At 45.0% G+C, this 21,716-nt stretch overlaps 2 protein-coding genes across 3 annotated transcripts in view; both read left to right on the top strand.

Annotated features, from left to right (window-relative positions):
• Window positions 1–747, top strand: part of LOC149364301 (uncharacterized) — a 91,739-nt gene extending 90,992 nt beyond the window's left edge. The window contains exon 19 of the transcript XR_016289172.1: window positions 728–747. The gene's annotated coding sequence lies outside the window, so the exon portion shown is untranslated. The remainder of the gene's footprint in view (window positions 1–727) is intronic.
• LOC149364300 (uncharacterized) lies at window positions 574–21,118 on the top strand. Of its 2 annotated transcripts, none has more exons than XM_089574263.1 (13): window positions 574–776; window positions 1,425–1,500; window positions 2,981–3,123; window positions 5,327–5,481; window positions 6,860–7,008; window positions 9,052–9,156; window positions 10,265–10,376; window positions 12,297–12,475; window positions 13,896–13,973; window positions 16,015–16,250; window positions 16,606–16,852; window positions 18,299–18,392; window positions 19,570–21,118. In XM_089574263.1, the coding sequence occupies exons 1-13, from the start codon at window positions 750–752 to the stop codon at window positions 19,586–19,588; spliced, it is 1,620 nt and encodes a 539-aa protein (XP_089430389.1). In that variant the 5' UTR covers window positions 574–749; the 3' UTR covers window positions 19,589–21,118. The 2 variants fall into 2 exon arrangements, with proteins under 2 accessions (XP_089430389.1, XP_089430388.1); XM_089574262.1 differs by having other exon boundaries at window positions 6,857–7,008.
• Window positions 21,119–21,716: the final 598 nt, after the last annotated feature.

Below are 21,716 nucleotides of genomic sequence, written 5' to 3'. Positions count from 1 at the left end.
TACCCACGACGGGGGATTGGCCAGGGTTCAGTGAGGAGAACCCAAAGAAACCTAGTGCCATAGACATGGAAGGAGTTTTTTCCTTCCTCCAAGGCCGTAGAGTTAATACCTATTGCAATGTTGTCGATTCATAGACAGCATTCGCAAGCAGCGTCGCTTTCTTTACCGACCACAAAATCGCGTGGCCGGAGCAACGGAGTCCTGTTGGATAGGCCCTATGCGCTTGTGGTTCTGTGCGAAGGCTTGCGTGCGACGCAAGTGCGACACGCCTCTAGCACGGCCTTCCATTGAGCGGCCGTGCCTCTAGGCTCTCGTGATGCTCAAGACATTGGGCAAGAATTCGCTACGCACAGCCGTCGCACGCGCCAGCAGATAACCGAAACTGGAACAAAGCCCGAAACTACCTAAACTTATAAATATAGTTTTTATAGTCTTCATTTGTTGTAATTAGGTTTTAATTAGTTTATATTAGATATTTATGTTTTTTTAAGTTGAAAAAGTTATTGTGATTTATTTTTTATGTCAGCAGTGTAGTAGCGAGGTAGCGATTTAGTCATTTAGTGCTCACGACAATGGGCGAGCGTCCTGTTTAAAAAGTTTTCAGAGCGGATTTCACCGCTGTTGACCTCGTGCAATGGTGCTTTAGCTTGTTTGTACTGAGAATTGGTCTTCGCTAGTGTCTTTTAGCTCACTCACGGGCAATTGCGCCACTGTTTTATTACGACAGCGCGGCTGCACCTTGGGCCACGATGCCGTCGGCCACGGCGCACCCCACGGTGAGTTCTGCAGCCGTTAGTGAAATCTTTCCTTTTAACCTCGCTGCTCCGCGCAGTGAAAAGGTTGCCTTCTTAAAAGCGGTATGGTTCTATTTTTTGCTACTGCTCTTGACTGCATCATAACAATTATCAGGTTGTATTAGTGCGCTGACGTCTTGAAATTCAGCTCGACACACCCGACGAGACGGCGGTTGTCCTGTGTTCCTCTAAATTCGTCTTGTATGTCGCGCCTGACTTCAGGGTGCCCCTGACAGTTTTCCCCTTCGAGTCGAGACGGAGCGGTCAAAGTTGTAGGAATCTACAGAGACGAACGGTTCACAGCCGTGCGTCCCATGTGTGCCCTCAGTGTGCCGAGTCTGTGTTCGCCAAACTGTATTTACACAGTTTACACAGTATGTCGAGGTCTTTAGGTCACTCTCCGATACAAATTTTCACTCCTAAGGCAAAAAAATTACCAGTGCCGTTATAAGCGCATACTGTCATTACTTTAACGGTTCTCGAAAATCAACGAAATAAGCTGTAATGCGAGCTGTGCAAGGCTTTGCCAGCTAGCTACTCGGGAAAAGTTATATCTCTTCCGGGTTATTTGCTTTTCTGTGACCCTAATTTTGTGCCTTAAGCCTGCATCCATTCGCTATTACTTTCTAGGTGAAGTACAACGTCCGGCGTGGTTGTTCAAACAGAAACAACACATCTTACACGGCGAATACGGGAGATGTATGTGGTGAGTTCATCGCCTTTTACATTCTCTTGTAAGATTGTACTCACTGCAGGCTGGCAGTGCCTCCAGCCTTTTACAGCGAAAAGTTGTTTTAGGTAGCTCGCCCACTTCAGAAGTTGCGTCCCGTCACGGGCAAAGCTGGCCTTGCCGCTTCGTGCATCCTGTGCACTAAACAGCCAAGTGTGAACGAGAGGAGACGGACGTCGCAGTTACCGGCAAAGGCTGTGGTCCTAAATTAGCTACAGGCTTGATCTAGTTCACTATAGCATCGGCAAAGAGAGCGACAGCATGTCTTCTTGGCTGTGCTTCCATCGTACCCCTCTCCTAGTGGGCCACTTCCCCTTCCTACCCTGTCCAGCACCCCCAAAAGGGCGAATTCAGGATGAAATGGCAGCATCAAAAGGCAGTAAAAAGCACTCCTCAATGCTTTTCAGCTGCTACTGGCTCATTTGCAGTTGACTCAAGGACACCGTTCCTGGCTGGCTTCAAAGGGGATATTCCTAGAACCTTGAACCCAGGAGGTTGTGAAGTAAGACACAAGGGCTGCTTACTACACTGCCCCTTCAGCTGTGCCCAAACTGTTGGTGGAGCTGCCACTAGCTAAATGTATTCTAACAGACAAACGCCATGTTCGCAGAGTCAAGTAGCAGTGGGAACGCCTCTGTGGGGGCAGCTTTTCACTGAATTATTCCTTTTAAGCAACAACTTAGCCGACGTAATTTTTTTTTTCAGTGTCGCATCGCGTCAGTAATCCAATGTGCTGTACTACGTTGAAGCACTCTAAGTTGACAGTGGTGAGCAGTTAATCTGTATACCACATCAAGTCTGTTTGAACCAAAGCACCTGCTCACTTTTTGAGCGGTGATGTTTGCCAGTGCAGACCAACATGCAGACTGCTGTGATCTGTGTTTGCTAATTCTGCTACAACACTATGCAAGCCCACTACACTGATGCATGCTTCCAAATGTGACTGGCTGCTCGCTCTCAGGCTGTCTTGTGGGGATATCGTGACTTGTCAGTTCCTTGTGCACTTCATAAGATCGGGCATAAACACTGCTGTTATCAAACCTCTTTCTAGGAAAGGTACAAGTTAGGCTACTTGCAGAAATGTAATTGGAAATGTGGCTTAATTATGCAGTGTTCTTTCATGGTCGGACTGAATGCAGCTTCAGAGATTTGACATGGTTGGATTGGGGGAAGAGGCTTTGGGAAGGTTTAAAGCGCACCGTTCACTTAACTGTACCAGTCTTCCAAACTTTGTATATAGATTTCACTGCCCCCGAATAAATGGTCTTGCTATGCATGACCCTCCGCAGTTACTTCACAGTTTCATTGCTATGCATGCTTCCAGTTTGCAGCTTAAACTGTGCTATAGCACGTGCACTTTCACATCCAGCAGGAGAAGACTGGACTTTGAGTCCCACCCACTAAGCTAGAGTATGCTAAGTTTGGACTGCTTGACGTTCTGTTTCTTTGCATACAGCCAGATACAAAAAGAAGCTGCGGGCTGTCCTTCGCAAGAACAAGTTGCTGGCACAAGCACTGGAGGCAGCCAAGGCCAAGATCAACGAATTGGAGAGTGCCAGTGCTCGGCAGCAAAAGATTGATAGCCTTGCCTTGCCACAGGTGAGAAGTAGGGCTGTTTAGTGTTGTCGTCTGAGTGGATTGCCTGTCAGCCCTGAGAAGAAATCTCCTTAGCCCCGCATGACCTTTTAGGCTTCTAGTGCACCCTCCTGGTACAAAGTTAAGTATAGCAGTAATATGATTTGGCATGAATATGCCAGTGAGAAAGCAAAATGTTTGTTCTATCTCTAAGCTCTCTAACCTTGTTAAAGGGAAACTCTGGGGCTATTTTGAACATTTTTAGTTGATAATCGCATCACATTACTTGAAATTGCCCTCTGTGTAGCAAAAAAAAAACCTTTTTGAAATAGTAATGAGTACAAGTATTCTCAAACAGCGGAAACCAGGAAACCTAAACCGAAACTTTCCCAAAGCTCGTTCTGTTTTGTCGTGTGCACATTGATTAGGTAAATTGGCAACTGTAAGGGACAGCTCGGATCATCAGTAGCCGTCAATGACAAAAAACAAGCTCGAAATTTCTTCCATGAGCAAATACAAAATTAATATTGAAACGCGCAAACTGACGTTACGCATGCAAGGTTGCCGTTAGAGGTCACCCCACATTGAGGCCACGAAATGGGAATATTTGCATTTCATTTGGACTCCAGCTAAACGCTAAGCAGCTGCGAGATTTGGCACACAAGATCAAAGACTGCGGAGAACATATCATGAGTTTCAACAAAAATTGGTAAGGTAGAAAAAATCCGGAGGAGGCACTTAAGCTCCCCCATGAGGTTATGACTCGACAGAATTAGTGGGTAAATGCCCGTATATGCGGAATTGGTCATTCTCTACTTTACATTCATAGATCACTGGGAGTCCTCATACCACTGCTTGTGCAGTGGTACAGTGGTTAAATGATGCGCCACTGCCACGGCAGGTGGCTGTTTCAAACACAGACACTGGTGGGGCTTGTCAGACCCAGGTTGCTCTTCCCGGGCAACCTCTAGTGACCAGTCATTGATTTAACATCTATCTTCCACGGTGAGCAGTTTGCTCACAATTCGGTGGGCAGGTTGTTATCACAAAACGTTATCACACATTAACTTTATCACAAAACGGGCACAAATAAAAAAAGCGAGACACTGCCATCAATGTCTGGGCTGGTTCTTCGGGTCTTCTTCGCCCTCTAAACTAAAGTCGGATGATGAGGCAGCATCCTCAGTGCCGTTGCTTCCTAGATTGACAAGATAAACCGTGGACTCAGCTGAATGGCATTTGTTTCATTTCAGGACATGCGCCATGCTGGGAGAGGCAGCCGTTCTCAATTTTTATGCTACGCTGTTTTCACAAGTTGTTAAAAAATCGTCACTACACAAAAAAAGACACTTAAAATAGTTTTCTAGTTTCAAGGAAAATGACTCGGCATGTTCATGAATGGCACAGAAGCGTCTGAAATTGGTTTTCACATCCACCGTTAGTGGGCTAACAATGATCACTGGGCGTTGTACAGAAAGACTTAAGCACCTTGGTTGAATAAGCAACTCATATTTGTATGTTTCTAGGAGGCATTTTCGCTTGAAAATTTTAAGCAGTCTACGTTAAGTGTTGATAGTGACTGTTTTGTGGCAGAAAAGCAATGCACAGAAATGAGAAAGAGCCGCTATGTAGGGTAAAAGGTTAGCTGCACTGATGAAATAAGTGGTCATAAAAGGGTTTCATCAGGCATGCCAGAGCAAAGCAACAGCAGGCCAGAGCTTCTGCTGCTATTTATTTTCAACAGGGTCACCCTCACAAGCAGTGGGCGAGAGCTGAGAAACAATGGACATCTTGTACAGTAGCATCTCTAACATGTCGTCCAGCCAAGCCCTCGTGTGGCCCTTGGGCACTCTGCTAGGAGGAAGGTTGGTCGGTGGTCAAAGTTTTGCTTCAAGTTGACAGTAATCACTGGGTCACCACGCTGGGCAACAGCACATCACAAGTGCCATGAAATAAGTATGTTAAGTTGCTGACAGTGGTTGGTGTGTGTGCTTGCCAACAGAGAGGTTGTCCTGCAGAGAGGTAGTCCAAGTGTAGCACGGATTAAACCACAAGTTATTTGTAGCACTCATTTGCATTGATTTTTGGCTTGAATTTCGATTAGATCTTGGGCTAGTGAATGCTCTTTCAAGACTTGAACCACCTAGTTATTTGATCGCTGCATTATGTATCCTGGTATGCAAGAAGGGACTGACTCCTCACTTTCTTTTTTTTCTACCACCTGCAGATCAAGAATTGGCTGGAGATGGGTGCGCAACAGATGCATACTGCAGTCAATAACCATGCACGAGCCATCAGATTGCTACAAGACGTACTGACTCCTGGTCTTGACATCACTCTGACCGGCATCGCGGACCCCGATGTTTCGGACACTCAAAGCCGGTGAGTCTTTTTTGCCCCCATGCACTTGTCATGGAGTGCTTTCTTCATGTTTGAAAGTCAAAACTTCCGTTTACCTGAGGCTCCTAGTTACCCGCAATTCTGCGTTTCCGCGAAAAATTATGGATTTGGACATTTTTCATAGAATATAGTGTTAGCAGCCACTTTATTTTTTTTTATGCTATTGTTGCTACATTGGTTTCAGAAACATCAGTAGAAACGACAGTATATGGGAAAAATGAATTTTTGCCTTATCTGCACGACTATAACGTCAATGCAGGAGAAATTTTCTTTAAACGTTATGGCCGCCGCGGTGGCTCAGCGGTTATGGTGCTCGGCTGCTGACCCAAAAGACGCGGGTTCGATCCCGGCCGCGGCGGCTAGAATTTCTTTGGAGGCGAAATTCTAGAGGCCCGTGTACTGTGCGATGTCAGTGCACGTTAAAGAACCCCAGGTGGTCGAAATTTCCGGAGCCCTCCACTACGGCGTCTCTCATAGCCTTAGTCGCTTTGGAACGTTAAACCCCATAAACCTAAACCTCTTTAAACGTTATGATTATAATGCAGTCTCAAACTCTCCCGACCAACCATAACAGTCGCCTCCCCCACCCCCCAAAAATGCAGATGGCTCACTAAAATACGGTTAGAATAGATGTATCGACTTTGTTTAAAAGGCAATGCTTCAAGGCAGTCTCTCGCAAAAAACAAAACAGTGCCTTAAGCCTTCATGGCAGTCGACTGTTGTGGCCACTGGCTGAGGATTTTGGCCTCTGTGAAAGGGCGAGGATCAAGGTGGCCCAGAGCACAACGCAGCTCACATCTTTCGTTCACAACAGGGCACTCACACAGGAGATGACTGATTGTCTCTTCACGGACACAGTTTCGACTAGAAGGGCTGTCGGCCATCGCGATCTGGAAAGCATACTGACTTGTGAAGGCAACGCCGAGCCATAGGCGGCACAGTTAAGTTGCTTCACGATGCGCTGTATCACATGGATTTTTTTTTGTCAAGAGATAGTATAGTAATCCCAGTGTATGCATTGCTATGCATGTGTACCGTTCGCATGAAAGCTACCCTGTCACTGACAGTGTGATGCCTTGATTTCAGTTTTAGTGACTTGTCTGTTGATCTTTACAATGTGTAGCTGTGTATAACCCTGCACCTGTCTGCAAAACAACTCTTCAGTCTCTGAACTGACTCAGAAAGATTTAGCCTTGGCCAGGCAAAATAAAACTAGGCATTTCATATCAGATTGGTATGATGTAGTCAAACCATGGGCACAAATGAGGGTTGCTCAAGCACAGCACTCTTTAAACTTGGTTGTTTTAATACAAAGGTGTATTCTGCGAAAACTGACTCCAACATGCATTGCATGCAGGAGGCGCTCTTTGCACCCTCCAGGGCGGCAGTGCTATGACGAATTTGGCAACATCACTGTGATCCCTGAAGAAGACGAGAGCATGGACGAGTCGCAGCAGGGACTCCTCGACACAACCCTGGTGAACCCGAACGATGGCCCTGGCTCCAAAGGTAACACACCCTTCATGCGTTCTTTATTGTACACTGCTCTGATGCGGTCTCTCAGATGTTGTATGCTAATGCTGCTTCCTTCCTGCTTGGCTCTAGCAGCAGCTTAGCTTGCATATTGGTTGATTAATAAGTGGTGGCGGGCTTATGCATCTTAGGATTAAGGGCAAGCATTTTGCTGACCTGGAATTGTCAAGCGCTTCCAGAGAGGTAGTGTGATCGATCTCTGGCCGTGGTGGCTGCATTTCGATGCAGGTGACGTGCAAAAGATGCCTATATGCTGCGTGAAGTCTGTGCACATTCAAGAACCTCAGGTGGTTGATATTAATCCGGATTCTTCAGCTGTGCTGTTCCTTTTTTCTGTACCCCTCAGTCTCTTTCCCCACAGCACAGTTTGTCTGTCAACCCAAAGTGAGACAGTTCCTGTGCCTGTCCTAATAATCTATTGTGATTAATTAGACCTATAAACGGTGAACGCAGTGTTTAGTTCCTGCTGCAGCTCTGAATTCTTCGTTTCGTGCAACAGTTTCATCCTATATAAAAATTCGGCTTGTATTTTATGCTGCTGTCAGCCCAGTTAGCTGCACCTCTTGGAGCTTTTACTACCTATTGTATGCGCTGTATTGTTTAGTTTCCCTCCCCCCCCCCCCCCCCTTCTTGCTCTTCTGATGCCATCAAATAGCAGAGGTCCCTGGTCTTCAGTGCTGCAATTTGTTTCATTTGCAAGCTGTAATCACATGGTTCCCAAATGCTGTTTAGGGAACCAGCACCCACTGTGTGCTGCTTCATCTGCAAATTCAAATGTCGCCATCTCCTGTGGCGAATTCTACTTGTCGATCTGGGCTGGGTTCGCAAGTTCCACTTGTCGTTTTTGTACAACTTCTTCCACGGTGGAGCTCTCTTGCTTCATCCGCCAAGAAGCGGCGAATTTATCCAGAACTTTGAGGGTGCATGGTACCATCACTTGTGGAATGGCCAAGCCGCGATCACCTGTTTTTAATGCGGGTTGAGACATAACCGGTTAACCCTGGGCATTTGTTTACATTTTAACAGCATCGTAGAAACGGAGAGTGACTCTTCTCACCCCAATTAATTCGGAAAGTGGTTAAAGGAGACTAGCCACAGTGATGATGTCAATGTATGTTTCCTTAGAGGAGTTTATTAAAAGAACGTTTCTTGAATCACCTCATATAAGGTTGAGAAATCACTGGCTGCATCGACACCGCATCACATAACTATTTAGACGAAGCAGTGGTTGTCACAGAACACTGGGCATGGCAAAATGCGATGCATCTCGCAAGCTAAGAGCAAGATATGACTGAACTGTGTCATCATCACTGGTCATTGTAAAGCTAGTTAAGCGAGATTGTGCAGGGAGGTGCCAGGCCCAACTTTCGGAACCGGTCCCGCATGAATTAAAGTTTCCGCTGGGCACATTGCCGATGCATTTTCGTGTTCCGCTGGTTGATCGGGATTGGGCCGCCCTGTGCCAGATTCAGTCGCTCTGGTGCCGATTGAGCACCCGCTCTGACTCGACCAGTGTAATCCGCTATTAATGCCCCACAAAGCAATTACTCTGGGCTGCCTTTTAGTAAAGTGCAATACTGCATGCATGTACGACGCAACTTTTGCACCAGCTTTGAGTGTCTTATTTCAAATGTAAAAGTGTCATGGTAAGTTATCATGGCTTTTTGTGTGTTTTGAAAATTTTAGCGCGAAAAACACAGACAGAAAGAGTAGACGACCCGAGCGCTGACTAACAACTGCTCGTGTCGTCTACTCTTTCTGTCCGTGTTTTTTGCGCTAAAATTTTGCAAGATGTATGTCAACCAACTCACCCAATATACAGTACTGTTGAATTACATTTTTGGTGTGTTGTTGTACCACTTGAACTAGCAACCAAGAACTTGTTGCCTTACGCTGCTTCTGATGAATAGCACTGTTTATGCCATCATATGGTAGCAGTAATGTAGGCTGTGGCAGTATTGTTCGTGCCCAGCCCAGAAATATGTAAAATGTTCATGCACTCTTTCGGTTTCTTTGTAGTCACAGTGCGGAGGAAAACCCGCAGCTCAAGGTGTGGTCATGATGCAAGCTTCCTGAAAGAACCTCCCAGCATTTTCGATGACCCAGAGGTGCCAACATTTAAGGGTGGGTTGCTCTGCATTTCACTTCTATGTGGTGTAGAATTGGCACGACTGCTCTGCTTTCAGGATGTGAGCTGTGCAGTACTCTCTTCCCATTTCACGAAGCAGTTTGCTACACCTTTGCTCTAAGGTGGGGCTGCCTGCATGAAGCTAAACTCTAAATGTAGTTGTTCTCATCAGCCCATTGACATACACTGCGGGACATAGGCCCCTCCCGTTGTTTTCTGATAGCAATGAAAGAAATAAAGGAAACATCTCTGCTATAAACTGTGCTGCAGTGAAGGGCTCCTGATTACTTAAATCACCCAGGGTTCCATGATGTACAGAAGTTTTCGTATTTGGCATTTTTGCATTTTTCTTTTGAACTGTGACTGCCATGGTGAGGAATCCAATCCACGACCTTGATATCTGTAAATAAGTAGCAGAGCTAATGGACAAGCATGCTTATCTCTTGCACATTTCTTTGCATACACATCAGAACACATATGAACTTATGTGCTGCCGCAGTGGCTCAGTGGTTATGGTGCTTGGCTGCTGACCCAAAAGACGCAGGTTCGATATCGGCCGCGGTGGTCGCATTTCGAAGGAGGCAGAATGCTAGAGGCCCGTGTTCTGTGCAATGTCACTGCACATTAAAGAACCCCAAAGGGTCAAATTTCCGGATCCTTTACTATGGCGTCCCTCATAGCCTAAGTCGCTTTGGGACATTAAACCCCCATAAATATATGAGCCTGTGTAAACAGAAGGAATGCTCTGAAAAGTGCAGTCTTATTTTTGAATGAAAGGGAATTAGTTGCTAAATGTAAGCAAACTCTGATGAAAACAAACTTCTGGTGTGCATGCCATGTTGCAGTCGACCTTCTAATAAAACCATCTGCAGCTTTTTGCGGCAAGCACACAGGCAGCCTGATTCAGTGTTGCAGAGTTAGTGTGGAGCACGGTATGTTGACTGGAGTATTTGTTTATTCCATTGTGTAAATCACACAAATTTACACAACTTAACGCAGTTTTTAAGCTGTGAACTAGTATATGTGCCTCTAGCCTTATATTGCCTTTTGGAAAGCTCAACTTCTTTTGTCTGCTGCTGTTTTGTCCTTGCCTGTGGGACCCAGTGGTCGATGAGCAAGCATCACTTCTGCTGGCTGAGGTCACAGGGCAGGAAAAGAAAGTGGTCTGTGCCGCGTCCGTGGTTCTTCCACCAGCTGACAAGGTCAAAGGGCCCAGGTAAGGCATCGTTTTGTTTTGTGTCGTGTTACAGGGTGAGCAGAAATGATCATCCCAATTTATTCTTGCCATTTCGCAATACCCACAGCTGCTGCGTGACTTTTCGTTGACAATCCACACCATGACGTCCCCTATATAGCAGCGTTTGCTGTAAAAAAAATGTCTTGTTTAAGGACTGCATCTTTACAGGACTTACCGGTAAAGCATTAGCAGTCACTGTGATTTAGTGCCATTGCTGTTGACGCTTTGCAGAATTATAAACACCCCACCTTCTTCCAAAGACTTCCCAGAATAACTTGTAGATTGCTTTCTATCCAGAATAACCTATGCCCTACAGCAGTGATATTTTTTTTTTTCCTTTATCTTTTAAGCCAGGATCAGGCCACTGGCAGTGAGGTGTCTGACAGCATTTTACAGCACTCTTGTGTTACTTCATAGCAGGTGGTAGTTTCCTTCAACGAAGTTGAAAAGGAAGCGTAAGGTTCTTTGATGGGTAATTCACCCTGCATGTTGCATACTAGTCTATCCCTGATATATGACTCAAACAGTATTGCAAAATGGTTCAATATATCAATAATTTGGTATATAAAACATGGCAATAAATATGATATCTGCAGTCTAGTCTGAAATTTTAGAGAAGCGTGTTGCCGCTTACAGCAGATAAATGTGGGAGTTATCGATGTACAATTTTTTTTGAGGCGCTGAGGAAATTAACTTGATTCAATCCACTGCTATGGCTTCGCTTTTCAGTGTGTTCGGATACTATGTTTCCCAGCTCAACGTATCTTTTTGTTCTGTTCCATCCCATGAAGAGCATAATAGTGGGGTTCCGCTCTTTTATCATTATCATTGTTTTGAATAAGAAATAGCGCTCTCCTCGCATAATTTCACTTAGTAAGGCACTAGGTGTCCCAACCAAACCAAATAAAAGGTAGTTCTCCTTCCTTTGCTTCTTTCCTCCCGCCCCCTCCCTGCCTTGGCCAACAAATGTCCACGTCTCATGAATTTCTGGGGAGAACTCTTTGGAGCTATACTCAGATTCAACTTAAGTCTGCAGTGTTTGCTGCACAGAATTCCTCCATCACAAAATGTAGCCCACTGTTTAAGCTTCTGTTGTTACCTGAACGAAAAGCTAACCACCAGACGAAATATAAGCTCAAAGATTTTAATGCCTGTTGTTTGTTTGATAAAGTCGACTATCAAAAAGCTGATTTTGTTTACGGTTGTGATTGGAAAGCGGAGTAATGCAGGAAGCCCCAAACCATGGCCCATTGTTACCAACTGCTGTTTTTTGTTAAGTTATATCGTAACGTTACCACCGCGTGTTATAAGAGGCCTGATTATGTTGCCAGTACAATATAAACCATCTCTCCAATCTTTCATTAAGATTGCAGTAAAATTGGTTCTCGCAGCGCCTTCAGCACCAACAAAGCAGGCGTGATGAAAACTGCCATTAGCCTTCAGTCAGCTAGGTTAGCTTCACTGCATGGCAGCTGGTGTACCGCGCGCTAGCTTCCCTGCATGGCAGTAATGTCGCATGGAAAATGGGGTCACGAGACCAAAGGCTGCCGGCAGTCATACGCCACAAGGCTCAGGTCGTGCAGTTTGCACGTGCAATTTCCCAAGGCCACACACGAAAAGCGTTCGTGGGGAGGGCGGTTAAGAAAAGCATCCCTTGCAGGAATGTGGTGCGCTGCTTGATATATCAAATGTTCCATTGACGGGAATTCGATAAATTTATTCCGTAATCTCATACTTGCATGAATTTTTCTAGGAGATGTTTTGACTCTTTGATATAAGCAATTTCAGTATATCCGTGATTGACTGTACCATTTTTCTGGTAGCGTTTCACTGTAGAAGTGGTAGCAGCTGTTTGCCTTGGTTGCGCACTACAGATCGTTCCTTTTGTTCCCTGTTTAGTGCGCACGAGTACAGTGCAGCATTTAGCTACAGGCCCAAGATCCCAAGGACTCCGAGCAACATAGACAAGGAAAGCAACGGTTTCTTCAACGTGGAAGATGTTTCTGGCAGCCCAGCTCTGGTGCGCACAAGGCACAGAGTGTCCGATATTCCTCTGCAGCCTTGGCCAAGGAAGTCGGGTTTGTGTTGCACGCCTTCTCCCTCAGTGCTTTGTTTTCAAACCACAGTGAGTTTTTATAGAGATTTATTTTCATTCAGTTTACCTGAAAGGATCCCTCTAGCCCTTGTAGTCTTTTAATAAGGCAGTAATTTTATTTAGCAGCCAATGAAGTCTTTTAATGCTCTTAGGCGACAGTGCACTGAAACTTTTTTTTTCTGCCCATAATAACCTTTTGATTGTATTTTGGAATTCCGAACGTCTCGAGTTTTCAAAGTGTACCAGCAGAGAAACTGAGAGACTTTTGTTACTCGCAAAAACCTGTACCCCTGCAGCTGCATCCAATTGGATTTTGATTACATAGTTGGGATGTCAATTAACGAGATCTGAAAGGCTCATTAAACAGTTACTCAACACCTGTCTTGAATAAATGTCTACGGCAGCGTCCTCCTAGTGCGACTGTAGTCCAGGCTTCATGGAATTTTCTTTCTCATAATTTCCGTAAATCTTGTGTCACAGGAGGAATACCTCTGCCACCTTTCTATTTAGGCACATATTCCCCCACCTTCAAGATCCAGGTCAGCCCCCCTCTCCTGGTCTCTTGTTGGAAGCATACATCCAGTACCTGCCCCATTCCCCTTGAGCTCAGTACGCAAAGTTACCTTTGGCCCCTCCCGAAAAAAATTCCTAACTATGCGCCTGATTAATTCATTCAGTGGCAGCTGAAGTTTCGACATCCCATGTGCCCATTACTCGACTTTTGTGGTTGTCTTGTTCAGTGCAGTATCCTCAATTCTAACTTTCAGTTTATTCATATAGGCTTTGGTGTCTTTGGCATCTAGTGTATGTAAAAAAAAAACTCTTCATTTCAACAACTTTTAAAGATTTTTGAATTGTTGAGAGTCTGCTGTACCAACTTTGGTCCATTGTGAGCAAGTAAATGTTAGCCGATGGGCTAGGCTGATGCAGTCCTTGTTTACTGCTTTCAAAAGTAGCCAACAAAGAGTGGAAAGAGTTGAAGTGCCCAGCTGAGCAGCTTCATGCACCTACATTAATTTCAAGATCGATGCAGAACATGCAGTCTTTGTGAAAGGGGCCTTGTTCTGCATGTGTGGCTGTCGGCTTCTGCAGCGGGTATCGTTTTAGAACATTTCAACAATGCTGTCAGTTCCACCCTACGTTGCACAGCTTTGGAGCCCTGGATGTATGAGATGAAGCGAACACTACTTGGTGTCAGCTAGGCCATGCTGCTTTCTGCGTTCTGTGCTTGCACTGTATAATTAGTAGTAGTGTTTTCTGCTGTCATAAGCAAACAGAACAAAAGGTAAATTTTTCACATATGAATTCAAATGTGATCTCGTGCTCACGGTTGACCATCTGGTATGCCCTGTGTATCCTTGGCATGATACAGCGTGGCTAAGTGCACTAATGTCTACTTGCAGTGGGCAATGCGAGAAGTACCAGGAGGTCATCGCTGCCGGTCGCTCCTGGTCCCAGCTGGGATGCTGCACCGCCTCAGGGTAAATTTATTGCGAAAGCAATACTACTTGCACTTTCACGCCTTTGCCGTGCCGCGGCCGGTGACCACCATCGTGCCGCGGCAGTGACCACCATTGACCTTCATTTGACCTTGATTGCATTACATTGGATTAGATTGGATTACATTAGATTACATTGGATTGGATTGTATAGGATTGGATTGTACTGGAGTGGATTGAATTGGATTGGATTGGATTAGATTCGATTACATCAGATTAGATTAGGTTACATTAGATTAGAGTGGATTGGATTGCATGGGATTGGTTTGGATTAGATTATATAACAGATGCATCACCACAAGTCTAACCACAAGCACCACCACCAGCTACACTACCAGCTGTACCATGGCGTACTTACGGATATTGCTTTCGCAATTACCGGGCTTAATCAAGCTAAGCCACAGCGAATTTTTTTATTTCTCACAGAAATGACACTCTCTCACTTTTTAGTAGTCGTACTTGCACATGGGAGTACTGCCTTCTGGCTGCATGGAACTGCTTTCTGCCATGCTTAGAAGTATAGGGCTGGTATGTCATCTCGTAGAATTATGCTCTTATGCTGGCCCTTCTTATACAGGGAGTTTTTTTCTCTTTTTTTAACATCATTATTTCAAAAACTATGAGAAAAATGTCGGAGCACTTTGTGCACGTGGACTGTACAGCAGCAAGGTGGACATTACATACCCAATGTGGCTCATTTATTAGATGTAATTGATAAAATTTAACTAAACTTTTTTTTTTAATTCTAGGGAGCAAGGTTATAACGCGAAATTGAAGTCATTCACTACCGAAAGTGAGCACTGTTCTATTCCCGTAATTGGCAATGTGGTTCGAGATATCGAATGTCAAAAATGCGCATTTGAAGGCTCGTTGAGTTGTCTTTTTCGCATTTTATATTTGTAAAATGGCGTCGCTTGCCTTTTGTGTTTTTTTAATTTTTGTTAATTTTGTCTGTGAATGCCAGGTTCCATTGTAGCCGACCATTTATTGGTTAAGTAAGTAGTAGAAACTCTGTTCAGAGTTATACAACTTATCATCTTCTTACAGACCCCTTCTGGCTCTTCTAATGGCCGCTGGACTTGCACACTTTCTTTAATCTATATTATTATTATTATTATTATTATTATTATTATTATTATTATTATTATTATTATTATTATTATTATCATCATCATCATCATCTGATGCCCCAAAGGCCCCTGGTATGGGGCACTACATGATTGGGACAAATTCTTTTACCCTTTTGGGAAGCTTTGTTCCAATGCATGAGTGGAGACAACTGAATTAACCATGTGATGACTGAGCACTGAAAACATCTAATAAAAGCTGTGAACTTCCAGGATTTCATCACTAATATCCCCTTGATTGTAGAAGTGCAAAACCCTGGGAGATTTATTAAGAAAAAGATGATTACAGATTACTTAAAGTGACAATTTTGATGATTTATGAATCTCTGAGAATAAAACTAAGCACAAATACGCAGGTGCATGCTGTAATTCAAGGCCAAAATTCAAGTTATCCATCATCTGCCAATGCACCATTATCACCGCAGATATTTTTGGCCATTTTGCTGTTGGGGCTAGCTTTTTCACAAAATTTTTTAGGGGGCCTCCTGCACCTCCAGCAGCTGAATCTTTGACCTCGCTTTGATACACTGTTGGAAAAGACTTTTTCTTGAGTGTTAGCAATTCATGTACTGCATGTACGGAATGTAAAATTGTGTAAATTTTTACACTCGGTATTGGAGGTGATATGCCAATCATTACAAGATAAAAACTACCTAGGCTTGCTATAATCCTCGGGCTCTGTGAGCAAACCTTCGATTTATTGCACTGCACGAGATTAGGGCATTGAAAAAAAAACTAGCAATGAACAAGCACCAAGTAAACATATGTGGCGTTAACACTTTCGATGGGTTTGGCATCATAATGCTGAAGCTTATGACTGAGGGGTTGAATAAAACTGCAGTGAAATATCGCTGACCTCTTCTTTTTGATCTCTCTTGCACTGCCCTTGCTATCAGAATCCCAGCAGTCAGATTCACGCGTTGCCAGGCGGAGTAGCAGATTGTCAGAACTGAGGCTTTCGGACTTCGACCTGGGGTTCATGGAGTCGCCTGCCATCACTGCACCTCCTCAGAGCAGTGACACAGCGTCTCCTGAGAAGCCCACCCCTGCTGCCCCAAAGGACAGCCCAAACAAAGCCAAGGCAGCACGCAAGAAGTCCTACAAGAAGCCTCAAGTGTCGGGCGGCAGTGGTGTGAGTTGCCATAGGCCTGTACCTTCTTTTTTTTTAAGCTTTGTTTGGCATAACCCTGGTTCCTGGATGCTTTGCCTGACAAAGCAAATTTTCATATGTTGGTGTTAACTGCTTCAAGTCACGACCTTTTTCGCATGGTTCAAAGGAACGCTCTTGGGTTGCAGCTACGTGATCGTTTCGTAGGAGTCTAATTTTTTTGGTGGCCTGTTTGTAAGCAAATAGGTTGCCTTTGTTTTAATTTCTTAGCACCAGTGGTCATGCTACATGCCTGTTGCCGTAACATAATGCGCATGCTTCGTTTATTCATATTTTTCTACTCTTCTCTTCTTTCTTCTCTTTGCTTGGTCTCAAGAAGGTGTCCCGCCTGACCTTTGTCGTGACCAAACCACCAGAGGAAACTGAGCAGGAAGGCACGGGTGATGTGCTGTCTCCCACTCCAAGCACCAGTGCGCCACCCAGGGCCAACGGTGGCAATCCGCGATCATCCAAACATCTGGCAACCAAGAAGTCTCGTGGCAAAGCTAGGTCTTCAGAAATGGAGCTTCCTCGGCAGAGTGGTGCCCTGCCCAAACCCGAGCCAATGGATGTCTCTGGCAGCTCTTGTGAGTGTGCTTCTTCCACTTGCTTTTCGTGGCGGCGTTGTACCTGTGCCATGTACCGCACACACGCAATAGTATTCAGATGCTGAGGATTGCTTAGTGGTTTATGGAATCGCATACATTGCGAGGTACGTCCTTCTTCTGTAGGCAGTTCTTCGTACTGAAAGCTGACAAACCGTTCTGGTTTTCAGTGGTACTGTCATACAATCCGCTCATCATAAACTTTTAACGCACGGTGGCTGAGTGGTTGGGGTTCACCTGTAGTGAAGAACAAGTTTGGGCTAGTTGGTGAATACCCACTCATAGTGAAAGGAGAGCCCACTGTACAAGAAATGTGGTGATGTGTCTTCGCCGTCTTTTGTGTCCGTTCTAGTTGGCGCTGTTTTTGCATCATGCATGTTCAACGGTAAAGCGTGAGGAACCAGATTCAATCCTGTGGCCGCATCGGCTGCATTTCAATGTAGGTGCATCAGTGATGCCCATATGCTTTTCAATGTCAGTGCACATTAAAGAACTCCAGGTGGTCAAAATTAATCCGAAGCTCTGTATTGCACTGCCTTTTCCTTTCTCCCTTCTTTCATTCCCTTCATCCCTTCCCCCACAACGCAATTCAGGTGCTCATAGTGAGCCATATACTGCGACTTTAGTTTCCTGACACATGCACACACACACGCATATAATAACTACATTGATCTCATGCACAAACCTGATCTGGTTGCCAGGTGGTCAGCTCATGGATATGTTGTGCTGGTCAGTGAAAATTGTGGCAGTGACTATTTCTGTCGTCAAATTTTTGTTTTTATTGTATTCCATGACCATTTTTGTTGTATTGGTGAGTGTAGGGTTATCGCCCCCGTGGTGATAAAGCGTAGCTATCAATTTCACTTCATCTCAGGGTTTTCGTTGGTCCTAGGATATTTTTGTCTTGTTTTGTCTTGCTTAGTGTCAAGGTCACCAACATAGAGCAAACACAAGGTGTGTTTTGTCAGTCTTGAAGTATGAACATGCGGCGACTTGCGCAAGCCTCCTCCATTGTGCTATGCTGCAGAAACAACTGCTGAACAGACATCCCACCTAAATAGGGCCCCCTTCCCTTTAAAAGAATGGCACTGCGAGGGTATTGCTGTTCAGATTGGACTATTTGAGTTCAAAAAGGTTGCTAAAGATACCTGCCTCAGACAGTAAAGCTTCTGGTCGCCTTCATTTCCTCTTTTTGTTCACTCATCAGGAGGCCAGAAGAGTGCCTGGAGCTGTAAATGTTTGCAGTCACAGCTGTCGTGTGCGAATAAAAGAACCAGAGTACCACTGCCACCTCAGCAGTGATAGTGCAAGCTACGTAAGCTGGTGCAAGCTAATAACATGCTTGTTCTTCTGACACTGAACTACCGTGGAGTTGTCTGTCTCGGCCAGCCTAGAGCAACACAAGGCGTTTTCCCTTTCCCATTTTAGCAGCGGACGAAGATGGTGCCCCACGAACTTCAAGTGGTCGAGCTTCGCGGAGGGCAGCTCAGGCCAAAAGCTACAAGGAGCCCAGCTTGCATGTGTAAGTCTATTCCACCATGTAAGCCCGCTGGCACAATCCATTGTCTCTGCCCTGTGAGAGACAGTATGGCTGACAAGCTAGCCAGGGAAACACCTGCCACAATGGCTCAGTGTCTTTGGCGTTAGCTTGTGTTGTCAAGGCCGTAGGTTCATTCACAGCATTCTTGCCGGCCGTATCTCAGTGGAGTCCAAACACAAAAACACCTGCGTGCTGTGCTCTGTCAGCACACATTAAAGAACCCCAGGTGGTCTAAATTAATCCTTAGCCCTCCACTGTGACTTCCCTCATAGCCTATGGTATCGCTTTGGGACGCTAAACCCCACAATATACAATTTGCTAGCAAGGGCAACTCGATAACAGGTGCAGGGGGTAGAGGGTCCACTTGGTTGAGAAAGGTTTTCAGGTTTTCTTGCTTAGTCGGCAGGCCAAAAAAATTAGTGGAAGCGAGCCAGTAAGCCAAAGTATGGCTGCATATTCCTATTCACTCAACATAGAAATGTGCCATTGAGCACTAGTTTTAAATATCATCATTAGCGGCAAAGTCTAATAGTAACTCTGTAGCACAGAGCAGTACTTGGCGCCGCCGCGGTGGCTCAGTGGTTATGGTGCTCGGCTGCTGACCCGAAAGACACGGGTTCGATCCCGGCCGCTGCGGTCGAATTTTGATGGAGGCGAAATTCGAGAGGCCCGTGTACTGTGTGATGTCAGTTAACGTTAAAGAACCCCAGGTGGTCGAACTTTCCGGAGACCTCCACTATGGCGTCTTTCATAGCCTGAGTCGCTTTGGGATGTTAGACCTCACAAACCAAACCAAACCAGAACAGTACTTGGTCCCCTGCACAGCCTATATGCGAGGTCCATTCCTACTGATCCTACCTACAAATTGGAGGTATCGAGTGAAAGGTCTCCATGTTCTATGTGAAATAAGTACTGTGTCAATGAACAAACATGAGACTCTGTCTCTCTTATGTTTGGCAGATTGGATGCAAGTTGCAAAATGCAGCAGCAGTATTGTAACAAGGACATGTAATCGCCTTTTTATACAAAGTGGAAGAAAGCCGCATTCATCAGCACATGCCTGGAATTTGTGCGCAGCTTTCTCTGCCGCAGATATTTTCTCTTAGTTTTTTGGTTCTTGTTACTCTGCAACAGTAACATCTTTTTTTTATTTTTTCAGGAAACTCCGGCGGCCATGAAGTATGCAAAGGTCATCTGCATTGTAAATGGCTTTTAATTTATAGGAGAGCTTTCTTTCTTTCCTTCTTAATTTCATTTTAAGCGGTTTTTTATGCATATGTGCTCATTATGCCTGTCACACTTTATTTTCTTCAACTACTCTGACTACAGTCTTTAGCTGTTCCTCTATCTTGTATGACATGGATGCAGAGGCCTATACTCCATCTCGCAAGTTGCTCGCAAGTGGAGTGGAAGCTACAAGAGTGAAGTGACGGCGTCATATGTGCTGTTCTGACATGCTTGTAAGTGAATCTAACGAGTCTGAAGCTGTTGTCTCACATTCATGGCTTCCGTTCCACGTCAAGCGACATGCGAGATTGAGTGTAGCGCCTAATGCATTCTTCAGACTCCTTCAACCCACTCGCTGCCTTTTACTGCGACAGTAGTGAGGCACTTTTTCCTGGTTCTGTGGCATCAGTAGTGTTGTTGTAACGTGGACAATTAAGAGGCAAACAGAAGTGGTGCTGTTCACACCAGTGTACACAGAGGGCGCCACATGCCGAGGTAAACTAGTGCTTGCGCCATTCGAGCTTCTGCACAAAGAGGGCACCACTGTGTAGAACGGGCGAACGGCAAATTCAGAGATGCAAATAGCTGTTGCAGAATGCTATGTTACATAAGCGTTGTAACCATTGGAGAGTTTTTTTAAACATTTTATCAACTGCTGATCTGCTATTGTTTATTGTGTTACTGTTTTATCGTGTTTTACTTGATGAAAAGTGATTCATCAGACCTACCTGGTGTATTGGTCAAATTTATTAAAGCTTTGTTACTTTATCGTTACCAGAATTTTGTGTAGCGGTAAGCCCACTTTCCTAAGCACCTGCTTTAAAGCCACCAGTGCAGTAAAGCTGTGCACATCCAACCTGGTTCCTGTAGTACTGTGCAACGTGGAAGTTGTAGATGGCAAATATCTGCAGCTTCAAAGCACAGCTGTCAGCAGGTCCAATTTCTGTCTGCAGGAAGAGCAAAAAGGCATTGCGAGGCGTGCTCATTTTGATTTTGATTGCCACTGGTGCAGAACAGAAATGTCCCTTGGATGTCTTTTTATCTGCTCTGCTCACAGAATTTTTCTTTTTTTAGTGCGGGTGTCTTGCACATGCCTGCTTGACTAGTCTTGTGAAAAATGTCAATGTTGGATTACCGTTCATTCGCTGCTAAAAGCAGACATCTAGAATTGTGTCAGCAGTGCTTGGGTTTAGTGACAGTGGCTGTATATCTCTTTGTTCACAAAACTCCATGGCATCCAACGAGGCATGTCAGATACATTCAGCGTGCTTGCTCTGCTCAGGCTTTGAAGCACACAGTCTCACTTGTTCAAGCACACAAGTGTGCAATGTGCTTACCTTGTAGGAAATGTGGAATCAATAAATTTGCCCTGTTCATGTTCTGGATATGCAGAAGATGGTATGTTTGGATGAGAGCTTTCTTTTTTTAAGTCCTTTGTGTGCATACCAGACACAGCTTCGTATTAAAGATACATTTTGCAATTATTGCTTCATAACTTATCTTGTTCGCAGTAGTCGAGTTGTGCATCAACCGTGTTCACAAATGCATGGCTGCTGCAGTACGAAGTCTCCAGGAAAAAAAAAGAACTTGTGGGGACACTTAAGCTCTGCCTTAATGGTGTGACTCAGTAGCTTTAATGGGTCACTCCAGCGGCCTGGGGTCCTCTTTACGTCACTTCAGACACAGGTACTGTTCTTTATTTCACCATGGAATTGCACTCAACCTACTGTTAAGAGTACAAAAGTACTCCTTTTCTGCCGTCTATGTTCTGCCTACAAGCCCATATATGCGGAATTAGTCATTCTCTACATTCATAGACTGCTGGAAGTCCTCATACCACTTCAGGCCCCGGTAGGTGGCTGTTCCAAACACTGCCACTGGTAGGGCTCGCAAGACCAAGGTTGCTCTTCCCAAGAGACCTCTCACGTCTATTAATTAAACTGCCTCCTGCCACGGTGGGCAGTGTGCTCACAATCTTATGGGCAGGTTGTGATTACGCCGCAAGGTTACATGGCCTTGGTGGACCACCTGGTTTTCTCAATACGCCACCACCAGGGTTGCTGCTGAATAGACCCTTAA

This window comes from Amblyomma mixtum, chromosome 2 (assembly GCF_055824585.1).
Source record: "Amblyomma mixtum isolate Tamu chromosome 2, ASM5582458v1, whole genome shotgun sequence".
In the NCBI taxonomy this organism is placed as follows: Eukaryota; Metazoa; Arthropoda; class Arachnida; order Ixodida; family Ixodidae; genus Amblyomma; species Amblyomma mixtum.
This window is presented reverse-complemented; position numbering and strand designations above follow the sequence as displayed.

Bases quoted from the DNA above. Each gene is read 5' to 3' on its own strand.
- LOC149364300 (XM_089574262.1), top strand. From the start codon at position 750: ATGCCGTCGGCCACGGCGCACCCCACG. The intron at 3,124-5,326 runs GTGAGAAGTAGG...TACCACCTGCAG, and splicing joins ATAGCCTTGCCTTGCCACAG to ATCAAGAATTGGCTGGAGAT. The intron at 12,476-13,895 runs GTTTGTGTTGCA...GTCTACTTGCAG, and splicing joins GCCTTGGCCAAGGAAGTCGG to TGGGCAATGCGAGAAGTACC.